Source organism: Exophiala spinifera (assembly GCF_000836115.1).
Source record: "Exophiala spinifera strain CBS 89968 unplaced genomic scaffold supercont1.10, whole genome shotgun sequence".
NCBI lineage: Eukaryota > Fungi > Ascomycota > Eurotiomycetes > Chaetothyriales > Herpotrichiellaceae > Exophiala > Exophiala spinifera.
The window spans coordinates 457733-476491 of record NW_015622522.1 but is presented as its reverse complement, the minus strand read 5'-3'; the positions used below and the strand labels follow the sequence as shown (position 1 = coordinate 476491).

Sequence of the window (18759 nt, the reverse complement as noted above, 5' to 3'; positions counted from 1 at the left end):
GTTTGGTTTGAGTGGCGAGTAAAGCCACACTTATTTTGCAAAAGGTGCCCAAACCCTTGGTTCCACCTGAAGAATGCCGTCGAAACCGCCCTCTATACCACCTATCTGTAGACACGTCAGGTTTCGACTTGCAGAGACTAGCAACCCCGTCGTGGAGGCTCCATCTGATTACCAAATGCGACCTGTATGCGTACCTCGAGTCGTATCCTTTCTCAAGCCGCTCATACGGTTGGATTGGCTGAGTTTTGATCGTAGTGCTGCGCAAAATTGTCGTCGTCGGTGATGTTAACATCATTCATTGCGTCGACATGACTTTGAGATAGATATGTTTGCTGCGACTGCCAGGAGTAAAGCTGTTGATAGGGATTGTACAAGTTCGGACGGGGTGATAGTGATGGTAGCGCCAATCCGTATGTGATTTCTTCATTAAAGATCGTTTCGTAATGATCGGCACCATTTTCTGGAGATTGCCGAGAGTCGTAGGCGGTGGCTATCCTGTCTTACACGTCAATAACAGACGCATTTACAGGGATCAAACATACCACGAAACATTGTTATCAAACCGGAGCTCGAATCCTGAACGCTCGTTCCCAGTAGTGTTCCAGCCGAGAGAAGACAGCTGGGAGTGTAGGTTCTTGGATGAACTTAATGTGGTCTGTCGGGTAATGTCCTCGAATCTTGAGGAAGTGATATCCTCAGGGCCTCGCGCTAACGGGATACCCTCAACTGCGATATCTCGCTCAGAAAGGCTCAGATGGGTTGCTGCCATTAATGCTCGTGGTGGACACACATCGGGTTCTCTTTTGAAGGCGAGTCCATCATTGTACTCGAGCAGGGTTTTAAAACCGTCTTGATTGTCAACCACGTATGTGTCCGGGCAAGAGTGTTCCACCTTTTTCTCTTGTCCTTCGTCGGCCATCGACCCAGCCGCAAAATGTGGTAGATCATCTACTGACATAGACCCGGAGCTGTTGTAGGTCCTTGCGGGTGAGTTGGCTATTTAGAGGTCAGTAGGGGCTTTTCGTGCCGCCATATAGAAGACTTACGATCCAATTTGCTGTTTTCGATTCGCGTGATTTTCTGTATCCGGTCTTGCACCCGTGTTGTCTCATCTCTAAATGTCAGGCGAAGAGCGTAGTCGCAAGTATAACCCTGCCGAGTACAGAGGGCACACTTTGGTCGCTGTTCATCACATTTCCTCTTGCGTGTGCGGCATGTCCAGCATCCAGTTCGTGATCGGAGCGGGAACCGTGCGCGCAGAGGAACAGTCGAGGCCAACTGACCACTACGGGTCAAGCTAGCCGAGGATGAGCGGTCATCCTTGGGTGCAGGGACGGGCAGCCGCGGTGGTGGTCGCTTGTCGTCGTGCATCAGAAAGGTCGTTAGCAAGAAACGGCTCTGGGAAACAATCAGCATGACCACAAAACAGGAGATAAAGACTCAGATGACCGGCTATCGTCAAGCTAATATACAACAGAAGGGTAAAACGCAGACCATTGAAAACATCTGGTCGGTAGGCTGGTTGTGGAGATTGGCTATCCAAGCTGTCATCAGAGAGCTCGAGAGACTGGGTCCTAAGTCTTCGATCCTTCTGTGAAGTCGCTCGTGTCTGTGGAAGGGAGAATGGCAGTCGTTCAAAACTGCAAAAGTTCTGAGCGAAGAAGGAGGCAGCCGTACCAGGGAGGCAAGAAGTAGCGAAAGACAGTCTCCAGATCAGCCCTCTTCAGAGCCCTATGTGGGGGTGAAGTACAAAAGGGGGTTGAGACTAGGAAATGGTTTAACAAGTGAGAATGATGAGTCCAGAATGCAACAGAGAGCGAAGAGACTTTATGTTCGAAACGCCATTTTGGCCTAGTCAAGACCAAATCCCGCGATTGTGGCCGTGAGCTGCAGGCGGACGTGAATTTTGGGGGAATCTGGGTGCTCCTACGGAGACTACACGCTGCGTTTTTGTCGAAGAGAGAATGTAAGACCAAAGAACAATAGGTGAGTGTTATTAAATACAGCCACTTGTGGTTTCACGCCTTGATACTCCTCCTAAATCTGTTGGCGCCCTAGAGGTAAAATGCACGCTTCTTTTTGAACTATAGCTCAGGAGCTGAGATCTGAGAAGGCAATAAATACAGCTTTCTACAACAACATTCGCTGGCCCGGCCAACGACGAATGACAAGATGACAGTGTAAGCCCCCGGAGTTCCTCACCTAACATCCTCTCGAGTCAAGACCCTTCCATCGAGTCAAGGTCTCCTCCTTGGGATTTTGGCATTCCGCCCACCTAAGCCCCCCTCTGCGGATCGCTTCGTGCGATCCCTCGGAATCATCAGCGGAAATAGACTTGGATTTAGCTCAGCTGGTTTACCGAGCAGCAATGCTAGGCTGTTCACCGCTGACTTGAGTTCCCCCAAAGTAAGAGAGTTCGGGAACATGGCAGAGCCGCTGAGCTTCTCGGTAAGCCTGGTAAATCGCTCTTCGTCCCAAAATTTTGACATATCCGGATCGGCAGATGAAACTCCATAATGAAGACAAACCAGATGAGCACTGCGCTCCCAATCCCAGTCCAATTGTTCTGGTATTATTGGAGGGATACTTTGATCTGGCAGGCGCTGTAGCTTGTCGAGAATAATGTTCCTCCATAGCTTCAACTCCTTAGACGCAACCATTGTGGAAGATATAGAATTGAAAGCATGATGAACACTTTTCCAGCTCTCTTTGTCCAGCGTTCGCGTCCAAGTTTCTGGATGCCGTTGAATGATATCATCTAGTGGTCGCTCGTCACCAGTGCGATAATGATCTCCTGTGGTTACATACAAGCAAGAGAGAATCAGCAACAGCTGTTCGTAGGAAAATCTCTGGTCTGTTGCCTGAGAGTCGATAGATTCCTCGGACACTTGAACGACCTCGTGGTAGTTCCCAGTTGCAGTTGAGTCTATGTCGATAGTAGTAGAATCTTGCCCGGGCGACCCTTCTGACTGGTTCGGATCCAATAATAGCGACTCGATATCCATGAAGTTGACCTGAATGCTATGTGAGAGAATGAGTTGTGCCTGCTGGTTCTGAAGAGAATGTAAAGAAGCATGCGAAAAGAGACTGTAAGATAGAAAAGGTGGAAGCACTGAACTGTTTAATACTGCGCACACAAGCTGCCAAGATGCAATAGGCACAACACCGTCGAATCTATCATTCAGCCATGTGTATTCTCACAGTAATTTCTCTGGAATTACCAGCAGAGTGGCTTGAGGCTGAGCCTCATCATTAAACATGCTTCCCAGTGCAGTGACACATTTACAGTACTGTTTACCCTGAGCAATTTAAGCAGTGCTCAGTGAAGAAGCTACCATTCTGCCTAAATATCCGAATCCATACACGCCATTTCAGCCTAATCAGAACCAAATTTCGCTTCAAGTTTCCCGGACACTGAGACAATTCCAGATTGAACCCATCCATGGTGACCATGATCTACACATGGACACGATCATAGTGATCTTTGTAGACCAATGCTGCCGACTTACTCAAAATATCGACGTAGTAGACGCGACACGTTCCTTGTAACCCCCCCCCCCCCCAAAGCCGACGATAAATGGCCAGTCGAAAGCGATCCTTCCATGTCCAGCCATAGTTTTCGATATCTGCAATCTCTAAAAAGGATGTGCCGTCAAATCCTGTGTAGACATTGACTGCTGCCTGTCACGTTTCGTTGACCTTCCTTATCTGCTCTTCTTTGCAGAGGAGCACTTGAAGGCCGCTTTCATGAGTGAATTCGGCGGTGTCTCACCAAATTACCCAAGCAGGAAAATGGCTGCACGGAGGTTAGACAGTCTGTTTTCCCTCGCTGGGACCGAAACTGGGCATACCTTGCTACATCGCTCGCACATATAAGGCTTCTCTCCGGTATGCACTCGCATGTGTCTAGTCAAATTAGGTCTCCGGGTGAATCGCTTCCCGCAGCCTTCGAAATCACAAGCATGTGGTTTGATGCCGCTGTGAATTAGCTCTGTAAGAAAGTTAGCGAAGAGCTTTCGCAGCCAAGGGTTGGCCATACTATGTCGCGCAATTTCGCTGCGAGACGCAAATGCCTTTGGTGCGGACTCGATCTTCTGTCTGATGGCACCAAAGTTATCGTCAACCATGGTCGGCTTACTGGACCGGGTTCTGAAGCGACTGGGACCTATTTTCTTTTGATGATTACTTACGCTTTGGATCGAGGATATTTTTCTATCGAGTATTAGAGGATTCTCAGAAGTTTGAATGCGAGACGTACCTGCAATTTCGCGACGCAACGTAGTCGGAGTTTCTGAAGCCAAACTAGGGCAACTCAAAGTCCCGGGATCAATGGTTCGAAGATCAATCTCATGAAACCCTTCCCGGCGGCTTTCTTCATTGTGTCTTTGGTACAAGTCGCCCCCTCTTGAAGAGACACTCGGGGATTCCTCAAGGATATTCCCGTTAATATCAGATCTCTCGTGCAATGATTTGACTTGAACTTCCAGTGTACCTCCGATGGTTTTCAACGTGAGAAAGGTAATTGCGCCGAATTCAATATTTTGTAGATGATACTGCAAGGCGTCGTATAGAGCTTCACTCTTAGCGTCCAAAGGAAGCATCCTGAGACCTGCTTCCAAGGAGCCATACTCGCAGTTCTGGTATTGACAATGGATTATAACCGAATAATGGAAATAAGTGATGAAGAACTTTCCATGATCTGGATATTCTAAGATCTTGTTCAATTTCCAAGAACCAAGTATGTATGTTGACGTCACGGGCTTAGGATAGCGGCTGTCACGGCGAGAAGAGTTGAGAAGAGAGTGATCAGTGTAGACGGTCGGATAGGGTTGTGAGGAAAGAGACATGTCGGATCCATCGGATCCGTTGGATGCCTCCATAGTGCTCGTAGCTCGCGTCTGAGTGAGTGTTTGTTCTGATTGGACATCCGAGTACGCGGGACGGGTTTTGACAGTTTGGCGGTCGATAGCTTAACACTGAAGAGGGATCAGCCGGGCTGTTCCTGGGGAGGACAGGATGGTGCCAGAATGGTGGACGAAACTGTCGAAGCGGACAAGAATGTCTCTAGCAGCGTGTATCGTGGGGGCTTGTTCACTTATCGGCTCAATCTCGAATCCCAGGCAGTTGATTCAGTAGGCTTACCAAAGTCTGGCACCTGGTGGATGGCTTGAATTCCAGGACGCTTGCCCACCAATGCCTGACGACAACGCCATCCTTCCGAACAGCTCATATCATCAGTGGCTTGATATATAGTGTCAAGCATTGAAAAAAGGAGAGCGAGACCCCTTTCTAGCGGCTCAGTATGGCGCTGCCTGACTTTTCCTTTCTAGATCTGTTTTCGGGCGAACTTGGAGTGACATGTCTCAGCAACTGTGTCTAAACGGGTCGCGAAACGAAAGGACTGGAGATTGTGATCGTCGATCTTTTACCCCTGTCAGTGGCTTTTATTGCCTCGTGTACTGGTAAAACACTTACCACGGAGAGAGATGACAAGGAGGGGAAGGTGGATGTGAAGTGGCGCTGTAGTCAAGCTGAGCCGACCTTGGGCAGAAAGGACCGACTGGCTTGACCACAACGTTTTACATTTATTTCGCCATTATGCTATGTGTCTTCCGTGCTCAGTCTTCGAAATCTAGATTTCGAATCAGAGCTGACCAGACACGAGCGACAAGATGGAGTCATCCGTCTTATCCGTATACGTCTTCTTTTGCGTGTCCCATCGCGCTAGATTCGCATCCTGGTGGATTGCCGGTCCTCGAGAAAAGGAATAGTACCGTATAGCATTGCAGGAGATGGCAATCATAATTGGATTGCACCCTCCACCCCCTTAGACTCGCCTCACGAGGCTTGGGGCCCGGCGATAATCAGACCAGGGTGGCTGGAGGGACGCTCCTCCTCATCTAGCGGTATAGTGCGACTCTAAGGATCCAATCTGGACTTAAAGCTCTGGGTCGTTGTTGCCTATGTGTCTCTCCGTGTCCTTCAAGCCCCTACCGAGGCTTCGATTGCAATTAGTGAACTTTGGGGAGGCTGGCTCGTGGCACTGAGGCTTAAAAAGGTCATGCATAGTCTGATTTCTGTCATCTGTGGAAGCGAACAGAACTCGACGACAGAAGGACACATACAGCGTTTTATACTCTCTTTCTCCGTAGCTGTGTGTATCTGATCTCATGGTTTTTGTGCGTAGATAATATGACTATTGCTAGGTTAGTGGTAACGGCGATCGAGGACGGTATACATACAGTTCCATGGACAGGCGCAATTGTCGACATATTTTTAACTCCTTCCGAACCTCCGCGAGATACACTTGACAACTGGTGTAGTTTTCCCTCAGACCATAGATCCATGGTAGGAGCGTCAATGCTTCCAGTTCCTCCTCAAGTGCCGCTTGCCAGAAACCACCTATCTCTTTCTGTCATAATATCAGCCGTCTTTTCGGTTTTCCTCGATAAACAGAATTACCAATCTCGGGTCCTTTGGCCATTTTCCAAGAGGTACAGCAAACTTCTTGTGCTCGATATTGTGGAAACCGATCTTCTGGAGTTGTCGAGGAAGCTCGTGGTGTACATTCAGCTCTCTCCCGGTCGCGGACAGCCCCTCTGACAGCCTACGATGTAAATCCCGAATCTTGCTTTCCTCGCTCCGGGGGCCTTCTCGGTGAGATTGCGGATCCAGGGCCAAAAGTTGAAATTCTACATAGCCTTGATCCTCGAGACTTCTGTTACATGTTAGCCCCATACTTCATCTCGCCTTGTAGACCAATCCTGCTGACTTACTCAAAACATCGACGTAGTAGACGCGACAAGTTCTTTGTAAACCCCCCAGGCCCACGGTAAATGACCAATCGAAAGCGATCCTTCCATGTCCAGTCCTCGTTTTCGATATCGGCAATCTCGAAGACGAGGTTGGACGGAACCCATTCGTCGTGCATTAGACTCTCGTCAACACCGGTCACTGAACAACTCGGGTTTTCGTCCGCGATGTCCACGGCCAATTTGCCCGTTCTGGTGTATAGGTCAAGCACTTTTCCGTTTTCCAGATTGACGGGCGCACAGAATGTCCGATTCTGCAGTACTTCCTGAAATAAGAGATGTCGGGCCAAGTGATCGTCTTGTGCGCCATCATCGATGGGAGACGGGAAGCCTGAGCTTAATTTGAGCGATGCTGAGGAACATGAAGAAACGGTAGCACATACTACGTCCATATTGTCGAGTACATAACCACCAATATCCTAGTTGATTCTCGTCCAATTCACAGGTACTAGAAGCCCCCCTGAAATTCTGGTTAGATATTGCCAGCTTAGACACACCGGGAAATGGTTCAAACCCTGGGCTTTCGAATGCTGAGTCTGTGGGCGACTGGTGCCTGATAAGCCTTGAAAAATGATTGTGTAGAGTTCAGATCTTACTTGGATCAATGCCCTATGATCACCGGGCTCAGGAGTTGTCGTCATGAGGATTTTCGAAGATTGATCGCGCTTGAAGAAAGCACAGAAAGACAACGAGTTTCATGTACGTCAGCACATTCGTTGATGAAAGCGAAGAAGCGAAAGCTTCACAGTCGCTTGTGGGGGGGACCTGATAGGGGCTGATAGAAGAGAAAGCAAATTCGGGGAAAGCACAGCAGGTGATAAGAGATACTTATGCCCGTGGGTCAGCTCCTGGTGGTCACGCTTAAGAGCGTAAGGATGAACGATCGTAATATATCTCAAGCTGAAATACGCAGCTTCATGAGGGAAGGACGCAGACACACAGCTAGCCATGACCCTCTTGGTGGAGATTGTATTCTGTGACGCTATCACCACAAGCCTGGCTGTGGCGGGTTTTCGCCGCCCGGATTTCAACTGAAGGAAGAGCAACATACAAGGGAGAAGGGGCTACGCTCCTGGAGCAAACCCCGGAGAGATGTTCCTCTTACTTGTTCTACGCTTGCGTATCCCGGAGCTCGGGAGTTACTATCCCCCATAGAAAACCAGTACAGCAAGATATGATATCTCTATGCCATGAAATTGGTCATTTCCTTGGTTCAGCACGGAAGTTCAAACTCAATGCTACTTTAGGTGACAGCACAGAATGTCAATTGTGCTGAGCAAAATAGCGACGAAGGAGCCGTTGATGGAGTTTGCCCGTTTCTCCACATAGTACCAATGGTCCATCTTTCAGCAGCTTCCCGTCCAATTTCAACATGTGACCGTCGTAGCTGACCACGCACCTCCGTTCCCGCGTATGCCATTCACAGAGATGACCATGGACCTTGACAGTTGGAGCTGGGGAAAAAATGACCTCTCCGCGAAGCTTCGCTGGTTGAATAATCATCTCGTCGATCAACCTCGCTGGGAGAACAATTCCTTCTCCGAGACATGCCGTCGGGAAAAGCTCGAAGTATCGTTCCTCATCGCCATCAATTCGAGCTATGATGGCGCAGTACATCAATCTTTCTCGCAGCTTATCGAGCATTTCAATGATGCGCTCGTGCTCCTCGGAAGGCCCCGAATTTCGACTGGCCCAGTGATACAATGCAAGAACGGCCGATTCCAGGGGCACCTGTGATTCATGAACAATCTGGTCATCCGACTTGAGGACCTCTTTGAATTCAACGAGCCACTTGCTATCGTGGATCTGGACCATTGGTGTCTCATTGCTCGAGTGGAAGATGAGGCTCAATGGTTGTTCCTCGGAGGGCATCTCAAAGGATGATAAGAGAGTTTGAATTGAGTGACGGAGCCCTTCGATTGACTTTTCTGAGTCTTTCATGACGTTTTCCTTCATTTCGAAATTTCGATCACGACGACTGAGCAGTTGATTATCGACAATGTCAGTTGCCTTCTGAAATAGGGTGGCGTTTTTGGATTACTCACCGAGAGCCACTGTATGAGAGTGTCTCAACTGCGGTCCTTTCTGGGAAGGTCTGCGCTTTTGTCGACGGGAGAGTGTAAGGTGGAGGGGAGAGATAAATAAGGACTGGAGGAAAGGAGAGTTGAGGGGGGCAGACACGTTGAGGTTTAAGAATATTGCTTTCAGGCAGTAACTGTTCTCTCCGGCCTGATTTACTACTTCAAGAGTGACCAAATGACCATCTAAGCTCCGTACTACTGTCAACAAGACCCATAACCAACACTACTCTAACCCTATTCTTGAGTAAACATAGCGCGTCACGAGCCGAAGCTCAAGTGCTGTCATATGCGTCGTAACTCCAGCCGAGTTGATGTTTCTCCATCTACGATTCTATGGATAGACTATTTCCGTTGTTCCTCGACGCATTGTACTCGGTACACTAATTTTGGCCAGTTTCGAGGGTTGCTTAGCAACAGGGTGAACTCATTCGGCTTGAGGGACAACAAAAACTTCTCAGTTTGAAAGTCCCTGATCATGTCAAGAGAAACTATCAACCTATAACTCCTCATTGTGGTGGCTGAAAAGAAATCAATAAAGGCTGGGGATTTTGACTTCCACGACGGCCATTCAAAGATCATACCCTTATGTTGTTCATCATTCAGAAGTATTTCTATCGTATCAAGTGATGATAGAAGGATCGCACAAAGGTTGTGTCTCCGACGGTCGTTGGCAAGTTTGGCGGCTAGCATTTCATGACGAATGGCCTGTGTTGACACGAACCGGCCTTTAGCTACCTCCTGCCACTTCGTGAAATCTTCACACTCATCCTCAAGCAAAGGATGGGGATAGAGAGCCTCTCTAAGAACCTTGAGAAAGAGTGTGCAAGCAGAGAATGCATCCATATTCTCAGAGCATGGATATCCAAACAGTGTAATCTGGGTTGAGATGCTATGAGGAATGCGTATCATGATCGTGTCATGATATGGTGACTTGTACCATTGCACCCGTGAGGTGGGTGTTGTAGAATTTGGCGTAGTAGATTGAGTCGATGAACTCTTTGATCGTTGCTCCGTATCGCCCGAAGTGCCATGATTTTCAAGAGAAGGAGTTTCACAGCTGCTATCTGAACGCCAGCTATATTGGTGTGTGGTAGGCAAATGGCCTGCTGTCGTCTTTGTCGTTGACATGTCTGCGGACCTTAATATAGGTCGCTCTGTTTCTTCTTCTCGTTGGGGAGGGCATCAGTGGATCATGCAATACAGTTGCTCTTAGAGTTCCGGCGAATGTTGTGTAAATCTGTGCCGAGCGACGTCTCAATACTTTCTGAAGAACAGTTGTAGTCTGAGCAGGTGAGCGCTCCCTTCTAGGAGGCCATCAGTGGATTCTTGAATGTTTCGAATCCTGTGTTGGGCGAGGTTCCAATGCCGGCTGAAGACTTGGCGGCAGTCGTGGCAGGTGAAAGCTTTCTTTTAGTGCGCTTGTTGTTAATGTCTCGCCAGGTTGTAGTCGTGCGAGAACTTCGCTCCGTATCCTCCAGAAGGGACTTTGTAAGTCTTCCAAGATCCAAACAGAAAGTGTGTAGGTGATTAGGAATTCCAGAAGAATGGAATGTCAATTGTGACAAAAAGCGACGCATGTAGCACCTCAACTAAGAGGAAAGAAACGCCTCAAAAGTTTTTTGATTTAGATCGATTGTGCACTCCAGGATGTTCTTGTGGGTAAATCACTTATTAGTTAATTTAAGGGGGCACATGTGGCAATGCCATGCCTTATACTATATCTAATAAACCTCGGATCAACCATCGGAATCGCACGGAGCAAATCGTTGTGCAGTCATCTTGCAAAAATGCCGACAGCAAAAAGGAGAGCAACCAAATTGGGTATCCAGTCTTTGACTAACCCCCTGCTTGTCCATGTAGCTAGGTTACTTCAAGTCAAAAAGCCATGCAGAAATCACGCCTTAGATCAGAGAGGTCCTGATTAACTCAACAGATGGGAGATATGAAGGAATGACATTGATTACGCTTAAGACTTCCTTATCATAGACCATCCAGGTGTTGAACCACTCACTAGGACCACCGAAAACCCTGCCTTGACGCATGAGCCAACGTGCTCCGTCACCCAGTTCGCCGGCCATTCCTCTTGACTGTTGAAGACTAGTCTTCCAACGATCTGACTGGTCCCCAGCTGACCGTAATTAGGTACCTGTTGAAGGCCTGTTTTCGCAGTTCCAGCACTACCCAAAGAGCCTCATGCTGTTGTGATATCTGCCACGCGGGGCCTCTCTGCCTTAGATGATCGAGGAAGGTCAGAGAGATCGGGAAAGAATGACTCGGTCAGCGCAGTATGGCTTTAGACCGGGAGAGCTCCCAATTCTGACCGATTGAACATCCTATTCCCAGGTGGAAGGAGGACTGTTCTCTGCCTTCTTATAATCGTCTTTCAACCCCCAAGGTTCGAGTTTGTATCTTCCCAGTCGCAAACTCGCATGATGAAACTCAACGTCCCTCTCTAGATAGAACACTTGAAGGTCTATATCTGCTGGCTCCAGACCTTTAAGTCCCTTCCACACGCTCCTAAGGAACTTCAATACAGTAGAGCAATGACAAACAACGATCGCGTAGTCCAGGAGTGTATGGTGCTTCTCGGTGGACACCATCGCATCGGTTAGAGTCTCGCTCACCAGTATTGACCAGGATGTGATCTTTCGTTTGTCCCGTGCTGTTTCAAAGGTCTTCTTTACTTCGGACCAACCGTCGTCAAGCAGCTTCATGAGGTGATCCTCCTTTTCGCGATTCGTTGTATACTCCTTCTTCGATGCTTCTCGGAATTCCTTGCAGATGTGGTCAATCCACTGGGGGCCCATGGTGTAGATTTTCGATACTTTCGTGAGGTCGTGCGTCTCTGTGGAAGGAAGAATGGTAAGTCTTTCAACGCTGTAGGGCTCGGACCGGATAAATGTCAAGTACAAGAGAGCTCAAGATGGGAGAACAACAAGAGAATCGGGGCGGGCAGAGCGTCAAAGTCTGAGAGGTTGAAAAGGTTCCTTGTTCTCTGTGGAAGGCTTCCAGGGGATGCCTGGACTATGTACATGACTAGAAAAATATTGAAGGCCAAGGAATGAATCTTTAGTGGTCGGTATACGGCCTAGATGCCTCTCCACCCCGTCTTAACTTACTACAACCCACAACTCCGGAGAACTGATAAAAGCCCTTTTTTGATATCCTATTATTCATGAGCTGATCTTTGGGATCCACGCCAATCGGTGGGAGAGAGATTACTACACCATTGTGAGATTGTGCTTGCCACTTTATACCACTACTGATTGCAATTGGGACGACCAATGGGCATGATACATTCCTTCTTTTTCGATCAACTCGGAGTGGGTTCCCATCTCCTCTATGCGACCCTTACGAAGCACAATAATGAGATCTGCCTTTTTGATGGTCGAGAGTCGATGAGTAATAACAATCTTGGTGGGCGGACCATTCGAGTTAACGTTGTCGACAGCGTTCATCATTCGAGCTTCAGTGATAGAGTCAACGGCCGATGTAGGTTCATCGAGGATCATCACCTTTGGTCGCCTCAAAAGGACCCGAGCCATAGCAATTCGCTGTTTCTGTCCACCGGACAATCGTTTGCCTCTCTCACCTGCTTTTGTCTCGTAACCCTCTCCAAATTTCATGATCGAATCATGGAGTCCCACCACCTTGCAGACTTCTCTCACTTCTTCATCGCTGGCGTCGAGCCTCCCGAACCGAACATTCTCCAAGATAGAACGGTCAAAGATGAAAGAATCTTGAGACACAATTCCAACCGTCTCTCTCAGACTGGCCAGTGTGACATCCCGAATATCTTGACCATCAATCCTAATGGTGCCACTGGTAGGGTCGTCCTGTCGAAGTAAGAGGTTGACAAGGGCGGATTTGCCTCCACCGCTTTCGCCCACAATTCCCACGGTCGATCCACCGGGAACTTCGAAGGTAATGTTGTCAAGTCCGTCAGTTAGTCCGGGATATGTAAAGCAAACATCCTTGAATGAAACGTCCCCAGCTCGTGTAACTAACTGTGAGTCTCCGCTGATCACAGTAGGTTTTGCGTCGAATACATTGGCGAGCTTCTCTGTAGCCACCAGCTTCTGCCCAGAATCTCGTAAACTCTTGGTGAGTCCTTTGAGGTTTTTGGATATTCCAATCCAGTAAGTGACCAGGACAATGAAGCTGGAAGCTTCCGCCTCTTTCTTGGTCCCCAATATCGTGGCAAAAGCCGCTCCGAACAGCGCCATGTTCAGAAACACTTCCTGGGCATTGGATACGCAAATGTATCCGATAAAATATATTCCTTCTCTCCTAAAAAATTCGGTCAATGTTTCCAAGAATCTGCGAGATTCGGAATCTTGTCGGCGGAAGTACACAATGGTTTGCCGATTCTGGATCGATTCTTGCAATTCATGTTGGTATTGTCGACGCTTCTCAAGATAAGATCTGTTTGGTTCGGACAGCCAACATGTTCCATAATGCCCCAAGATCATATAGGTGCCACTGGACAAGAAAATTGCCAGTGTGACGCAACCATTAATGGTATAGTAGAGATAGATCATGGCAACAACAAGATCGATCACCACGGGAGCCAACCTCAAAATCATATCCTCAATCATAAAACTGACGTCCTGACCATCGTTGAGAGCCCCAATGAGGTCGGTGGATCGTTCGCTACGAAAGAAGTCCGCAGAAAGGTTCAAGATGTGGGCGTGGAAAGATCCAGCTATCTTCTTCATTGCGCCTTGGGAGACTCGTATCGCAGCTGCTTCCTCTGGAAGGCTAAAGTCAAGCAGAACTTTAAGAGACATCCAGGAACAAACTTTAATGATGGTCTCCCACTCATTGATGGACTCCGAGTGAATGCTGTCCACAATCATACCCACTTGGCGTGGTATGAACACCTGTAAGGTGCGGTCCTTGAAAAAGACAAGAACCATCGTCAACATGCTCATTTGTGTCTTCCAGTCGCTCGAAGGGTAGATGTAAGGAATGAGGACGCCAAACTGTCTGAGATATGCAGTTTTGGAAAGCCATGTGTGGACGAGAAGAAGACGGAGTCGTTCGATTGAGAACCACGATCGTTGTCGTGAGTTCTGAAGTTTGGTCTGGTTGGAGTTCCAGGGACCGGCCAAGCTCGTTCCATAGGTCGCTGGGGCAGGTAAGAGCCTCTCTTGGTCACAATCCGTCTTGTGAAACAGAGCCAGACTCGACAAATGACTCTCGATATGCCGGCGGAGATCGTGCCAGAACTTCATTGCCATGGAGGATGTATGTATTCAACAATCAGTTCAAGGTAATCTTTCACTCCAGTTGAGGTTGCTACCTGGAGCATAGGAAGTTGAGAGGCGACCGACGGAGTGATCACTCTATCTTATACTCGACTCAATTTGGCGCACCTTGGGAAAGCCCAGGATACGAGTAGACCTTGTCGAAAGGAGAGTGCAAGGTGGAGGGGAGAGATAAGTAAGACTGAGGGGGCAGACACGTTGAGGTTTAAGAATCTTACTTTCGGACAGTATCTGTTCTCTCCGGCCTGAGTTACTACCTCAAGGGTGACCAAGTGACCATCTAAGCTCCTTACTACTGCCAACAAGATCCATAACCAACACTACTCTAAGCCTATTCTTGAAGTTGATCTTGTGCCTTATGAATCTCCCAACTATAAGTCCTCGAGAGAGTGAGAAGACTCAGCGTCGACCAAGTAAGCATGTGAGTAGTGCTTGTGAGGGTTGTAGAAAGCGAAGAAGAAAGGTATGTTGCTTAATCATCTAAATGATCGTTGCATTTAACAGCGAACTAGTGTAATGGCGAGCAACCATGTAATGAATGCGCAAAGCTGAAATGGACCTGTCAATATCAAACCAGGAAAGACCAGAGAACAAAGGGTATCCGTCAAAAACAGGCATCGGCGGAAAGGTTAATAGATAGGATCTTAAAAGTATGCCAAGATAACAGGAGTCCCGAGTTCGGGAGTCTCATGAAGGTCTTGGGCTCTGGACCCTCGTATGAGGATATTTGTAGGGAGCTCGACGAACCAGTCGTGAGGACAAATGAAGAGTCTCCGAATGACGTTCAGCAAGCGCAGACAATTTCGCCTTTCTACCAACCCAACTATGATGAGCATGGTCTCCAGACTCCCCTTCCGCACATGCAACCACCCACAGATACAGGGAACTTCAACGATGGTCTGCAAAGGATCAGGATTGATGCCCTAACACTCCCGCCTATGGAGGCTAATGTCGTTGATTCTCGACATCTGCAACGATTCTTCTCATAAAGACATTGAAGAACAATCTGCAAAGGATATCAGCATCAGAAGTATTGAAGCTTGGAATGGCGACGACTGTCTCATGTATGATTGTGAGAATAACCGGGTTCCGAAGAATCAAGACAAACATGAGGGGGAAGCCATTTAGTGAGAGGCTTCAGAAATTTCGAGATCCAACTTGCACAGCTGTCTTCATCATGATTGAAAAAGGACTTCTCTTCTGGAGGCCGAGATAAAGAGTGTGATGACGCGTTTGAAGGGTGCAATCCTTGAGGGCGGTTTGACATCTCTTCTGCAGGGCGGTATGAGGAGTGCAATGATATCTCTTCTACAGGGTGGTGTGAGGAGCGTAACGGCTTCTTTTGTTGAGAACAGTCTGACAAGTGTAATGATATCTCTTCTGCAGGCCGATTTGAGGAGTGTAAAGACTTCTTTTCTTCAGGGTAGTTGAAGAGGTTTAGTGACGCCTCTTCAAAAGAGTGGTTTGCGAAGGTTGGTGACACCTCTTTCGGTGGGCCGTCTGAGGAGTGCAATGGCTTTTCTTTTGGAGAGCGGTGTTCTGAGAGGTTTGACGGCGCCTCTTTTGAAGGGCAATTTGAGAAGTTTGATGGTGTTTCTTCTGGAGAGCGGTCTGAGAAGTTTGATGACTTCTCTTCTGGGGAGTGTTTTGAGAAGTCTGATGGCGCAAATACAGGATGGAGATACCTTGGCAAGGCTCCTGAGTCGGGTCTCGCTCGGTCACCACGAAAGCTAGGCATTTCACAGGCGATTAACAACAAAGTTGTTAAGGAGGGCTAAGCGGAGGACTAGGTTGGTCGGTCTAACGAGGGCGAGGGATTTATGTGCGCGCCCCCGAATTTATGAAGACAGGATTCATGGCAAAACATGATGAGACGTGGATCTCTGCCTGTCGACGATAGCAAACATAGCGCGCAACGAGATTGAGGGGCATGAACGCCACCTCATCATCTAGTTTGACGGAAGACTAACTTCATACTCTGAGTGATGGGGCAGTTGTAATGGTCGTTGTAGAGGTGTCGTACCTTAAGAGTCCCGGCCAATGTCAAAAACCAGGATGGCGAGAGTGAACAGAAGCAGGCCGATAAACGTATCTCGTCTGCGATGTTATCAGCGCTGCTTCAAGGAACTCATCAAGAGGAACACTCACAACAAAACTAAGAACGCCGAACAATGTTGTCACACTTTGGAACACTGTCCAGTCGTGTAGGAACAAACTCAAGGATTGAATAAGACCGTATACCTCTCCAGCCTCTCTCAGCTGTCAGGTAGTGGTTCAAAAGAGCCTGGAACGGAATTCACTGCTAGAAAATGGTGGAAAAAAGGAACGACGCGGCCAACAGTCTTAGGAGCTCTCATGATATGGAACTGTGGCTGAGCAAAAGGACGAATGAACAGAACAGAGACAAGAAGGCTACCAGGCAACAGGAGGACCTGCATGAGAAGGGGCCTTGGGCATCTGGAGGGATTGAAGCGTGGACAGTGTTGTTGCTGCAAGGGACCTAAGTTCTTAGAATCATTCATGGTCAAGACTAGCCATATGTATAGCTTTCCTGATCACAAATCTCGCTTGCGTATTCTGGTGGTGATAGAGTAGAGCTTCATTGTGATACATCCCTGTTGTACGGGAAGCGCGACAGGGGCCATCAAAGCCACAAAACGCCTTCAGGTCCGAGCGCTCACTTTTGCCTTGATTCTCTGAATGATGAGACGGTTCTGGCCCGTGACCCAATCGGAGAACCAGGAATGGTGTGATGAACTATACGCTGATGTCAAATGCGTTGTAACTCCTGGTGCGATACTGGTTTGACTTTCCGATTCACAAACCAACAGGTCTAACAGGGTGCTAAGAGTAAGGGATGTTCGAGGCTAGGTAGCAGGAGGATGGGCGCAAGTTCTCGTTCAAACTGTCACTAGGAATGCTATGGTGACAAAGAAGAAACCCTATCAACCCCAAGAGGAGATCTAAAGACGCGCAGATATCTCATGAATGGACTTTACAGTGACACAGAATATGTACCAAAGCTGCCCTCAATTCTGCCGACACCCCATCAACGAAGAACAACCGCCAAAAGGCGGGAGTTCGCTTGTCACACCTTCCTTTCGATACCTTCGAGGGTCTGCATCGACTGGTCGAGAGCTTGATCTAGCTCATTGACCCTCTCATTCATCGTGGCAAATGTTGTCGTGGAGTTAGCTCCGGAGTGCTCATTGGAGACGATCTGTTCGCAACTCGAGGATCTCCTCATAGGCAATTCATGGCCAACGTGGCCCATGTAGAGGAGTCGTATCTTGAAGTATAGTGTCTTGAAAAGTTCGGTCTTGAAAAGCCCACCCAACGCCAAAAGGACATTGCTGATCAAGAGCTGAATCTTCATACGTGAGTAAATAAGCGGTATCATGAAAATTCGACTTACTGCAAGCCACAATATCTTCCACGGACTGAATCTCTGAAGCCCGAAGGCGACAAGATTCATGACCAGAGACATAATCGATTGATACAAATGATAGGACATTACAACGCGGGTCTCGTCGGGCCCTGTAAGCCACAATAGTTTCGCTACCCAGCCCATCGAATAAAGACAACAAAGTGAGATGGCGAGGGTGTAAAGAAGCAAGCTGGCGAATGCACTTTGTCTGTGTATGTGGTGTCATCAGCACTATTCAAACAATGGAAGAGGAACACACACCCCAAGACTAGAGACGATACAAATAAACCAACAGCGAGGATGCTCGACAATATTGTCACATTTCGGACGACGATCCGATCATATAGTGACTTCCCTGGAGATTGAACCAGGCCGTATACCTCCCCAGCCTGCTGAAGTGGTTAGATGGTTGTCCAACGGAGCCGGGACGAAACTCACAAAGAGAAAATAAAGGAAGAAAAGAGCCACGCGGGCCACAAGGTGAGGAATGTTAACAAGTTGCGGTGCTGCTCGGGGGATGATGATAAGGGCAATTTCAAAAAGTATTTGGCAACAGCCATTCAGAAAACATAGAATACGGCTGATGTGTCTCAGTGACAACTTTGTCCAAGCCGTCACAACAAACAATATGGTGAAGAAGACACTGACCACGCTGCAAAGCCACGCGGGATCTTTTGTCGGAGCGGTCATGATGTTGAACTCCGGCTGAGCAAAGGGACAAATGAATAGAGCAGAGAAAGAAGGCAACCAGGCAACCAGGGTCATGCAGGAGAAGGAATCTTTATCTGGTGGGTGAGTGGAAGAGGTCGCTCTGATATGTCCCAGTGGAACTTTCCGAACTTCCAAGGCGTAAGCCCAGTTTCACTACTTCTCATGGTTGACAACCTTCAATGATGAACTGCTCCAGAGAGCTATGTAGGTGTGATTATCTTTGGCTCATCGACGAGGTTCGCATCTGTTCTGTGAAAATTCAGGACACCCAGGAGCAAAGCATGCCAAATCCGTAACTAGGCTTAACATTGAGGACTTGGAAAGACCTAAGGCCAAGGGAGGAGCAACTAATCCATATTAGGCCGAACTGCACCAAAAACCATTTTTTGGTGCAGTTCGGCCTAATATGGATTAGTTGCTCCTCGGTGCTTGTGACCCCCTTTCACCCGACTTCGTCG

General features: G+C 48.2%; 7 protein-coding genes across 7 annotated transcripts; all 7 read right to left on the bottom strand.

Annotated features, from left to right (window-relative positions):
• Positions 1–221: 221 nt before the first annotated feature.
• On the bottom strand, positions 222–1416 carry PV08_11848 (uncharacterized protein; the record flags this gene model as incomplete). The annotated part of the gene is made up of 3 exons (XM_016386156.1): positions 222–495; positions 543–996; positions 1047–1416. 3 exons carry the CDS (start codon positions 1414–1416, stop codon positions 222–224), a joined length of 1098 nt encoding a protein of 365 aa, XP_016230288.1.
• An 821-nt stretch (positions 1417–2237) lies between these two features.
• PV08_11847 (uncharacterized protein) lies at positions 2238–4880 on the bottom strand (the record flags this gene model as incomplete). Its single annotated transcript, XM_016386155.1, has 5 exons — positions 2238–3053; positions 3852–3991; positions 4040–4137; positions 4191–4212; positions 4259–4880. The coding sequence occupies 5 exons, from the start codon at positions 4878–4880 to the stop codon at positions 2238–2240; spliced, it is 1698 nt and encodes a 565-aa protein (XP_016230287.1).
• A 1543-nt stretch (positions 4881–6423) lies between these two features.
• PV08_11846 (uncharacterized protein) lies at positions 6424–7204 on the bottom strand (the record flags this gene model as incomplete). The annotated part of the gene is made up of 2 exons (XM_016386154.1): positions 6424–6718; positions 6777–7204. The coding sequence occupies 2 exons, from the start codon at positions 7202–7204 to the stop codon at positions 6424–6426; spliced, it is 723 nt and encodes a 240-aa protein (XP_016230286.1).
• Positions 7205–8075: 871 nt separating this feature from the next.
• PV08_11845 (uncharacterized protein) lies at positions 8076–8768 on the bottom strand (the record flags this gene model as incomplete). The annotated part of the gene is made up of 1 exon (XM_016386153.1): positions 8076–8768. One exon carries the CDS (start codon positions 8766–8768, stop codon positions 8076–8078), a length of 693 nt encoding a protein of 230 aa, XP_016230285.1.
• Positions 8769–11226: 2458 nt separating this feature from the next.
• PV08_11844 (uncharacterized protein) lies at positions 11227–11700 on the bottom strand (the record flags this gene model as incomplete). Its single annotated transcript, XM_016386152.1, has 1 exon — positions 11227–11700. The coding sequence occupies one exon, from the start codon at positions 11698–11700 to the stop codon at positions 11227–11229; it is 474 nt and encodes a 157-aa protein (XP_016230284.1).
• A 444-nt stretch (positions 11701–12144) lies between these two features.
• On the bottom strand, positions 12145–14136 carry PV08_11843 (uncharacterized protein; the record flags this gene model as incomplete). The annotated part of the gene is made up of 1 exon (XM_016386151.1): positions 12145–14136. One exon carries the CDS (start codon positions 14134–14136, stop codon positions 12145–12147), a length of 1992 nt encoding a protein of 663 aa, XP_016230283.1.
• A 3115-nt stretch (positions 14137–17251) lies between these two features.
• Positions 17252–17650, bottom strand: PV08_11842 (uncharacterized protein; the record flags this gene model as incomplete). Its single annotated transcript, XM_016386150.1, has 2 exons — positions 17252–17527; positions 17579–17650. The coding sequence occupies 2 exons, from the start codon at positions 17648–17650 to the stop codon at positions 17252–17254; spliced, it is 348 nt and encodes a 115-aa protein (XP_016230282.1).
• Positions 17651–18759: the final 1109 nt, after the last annotated feature.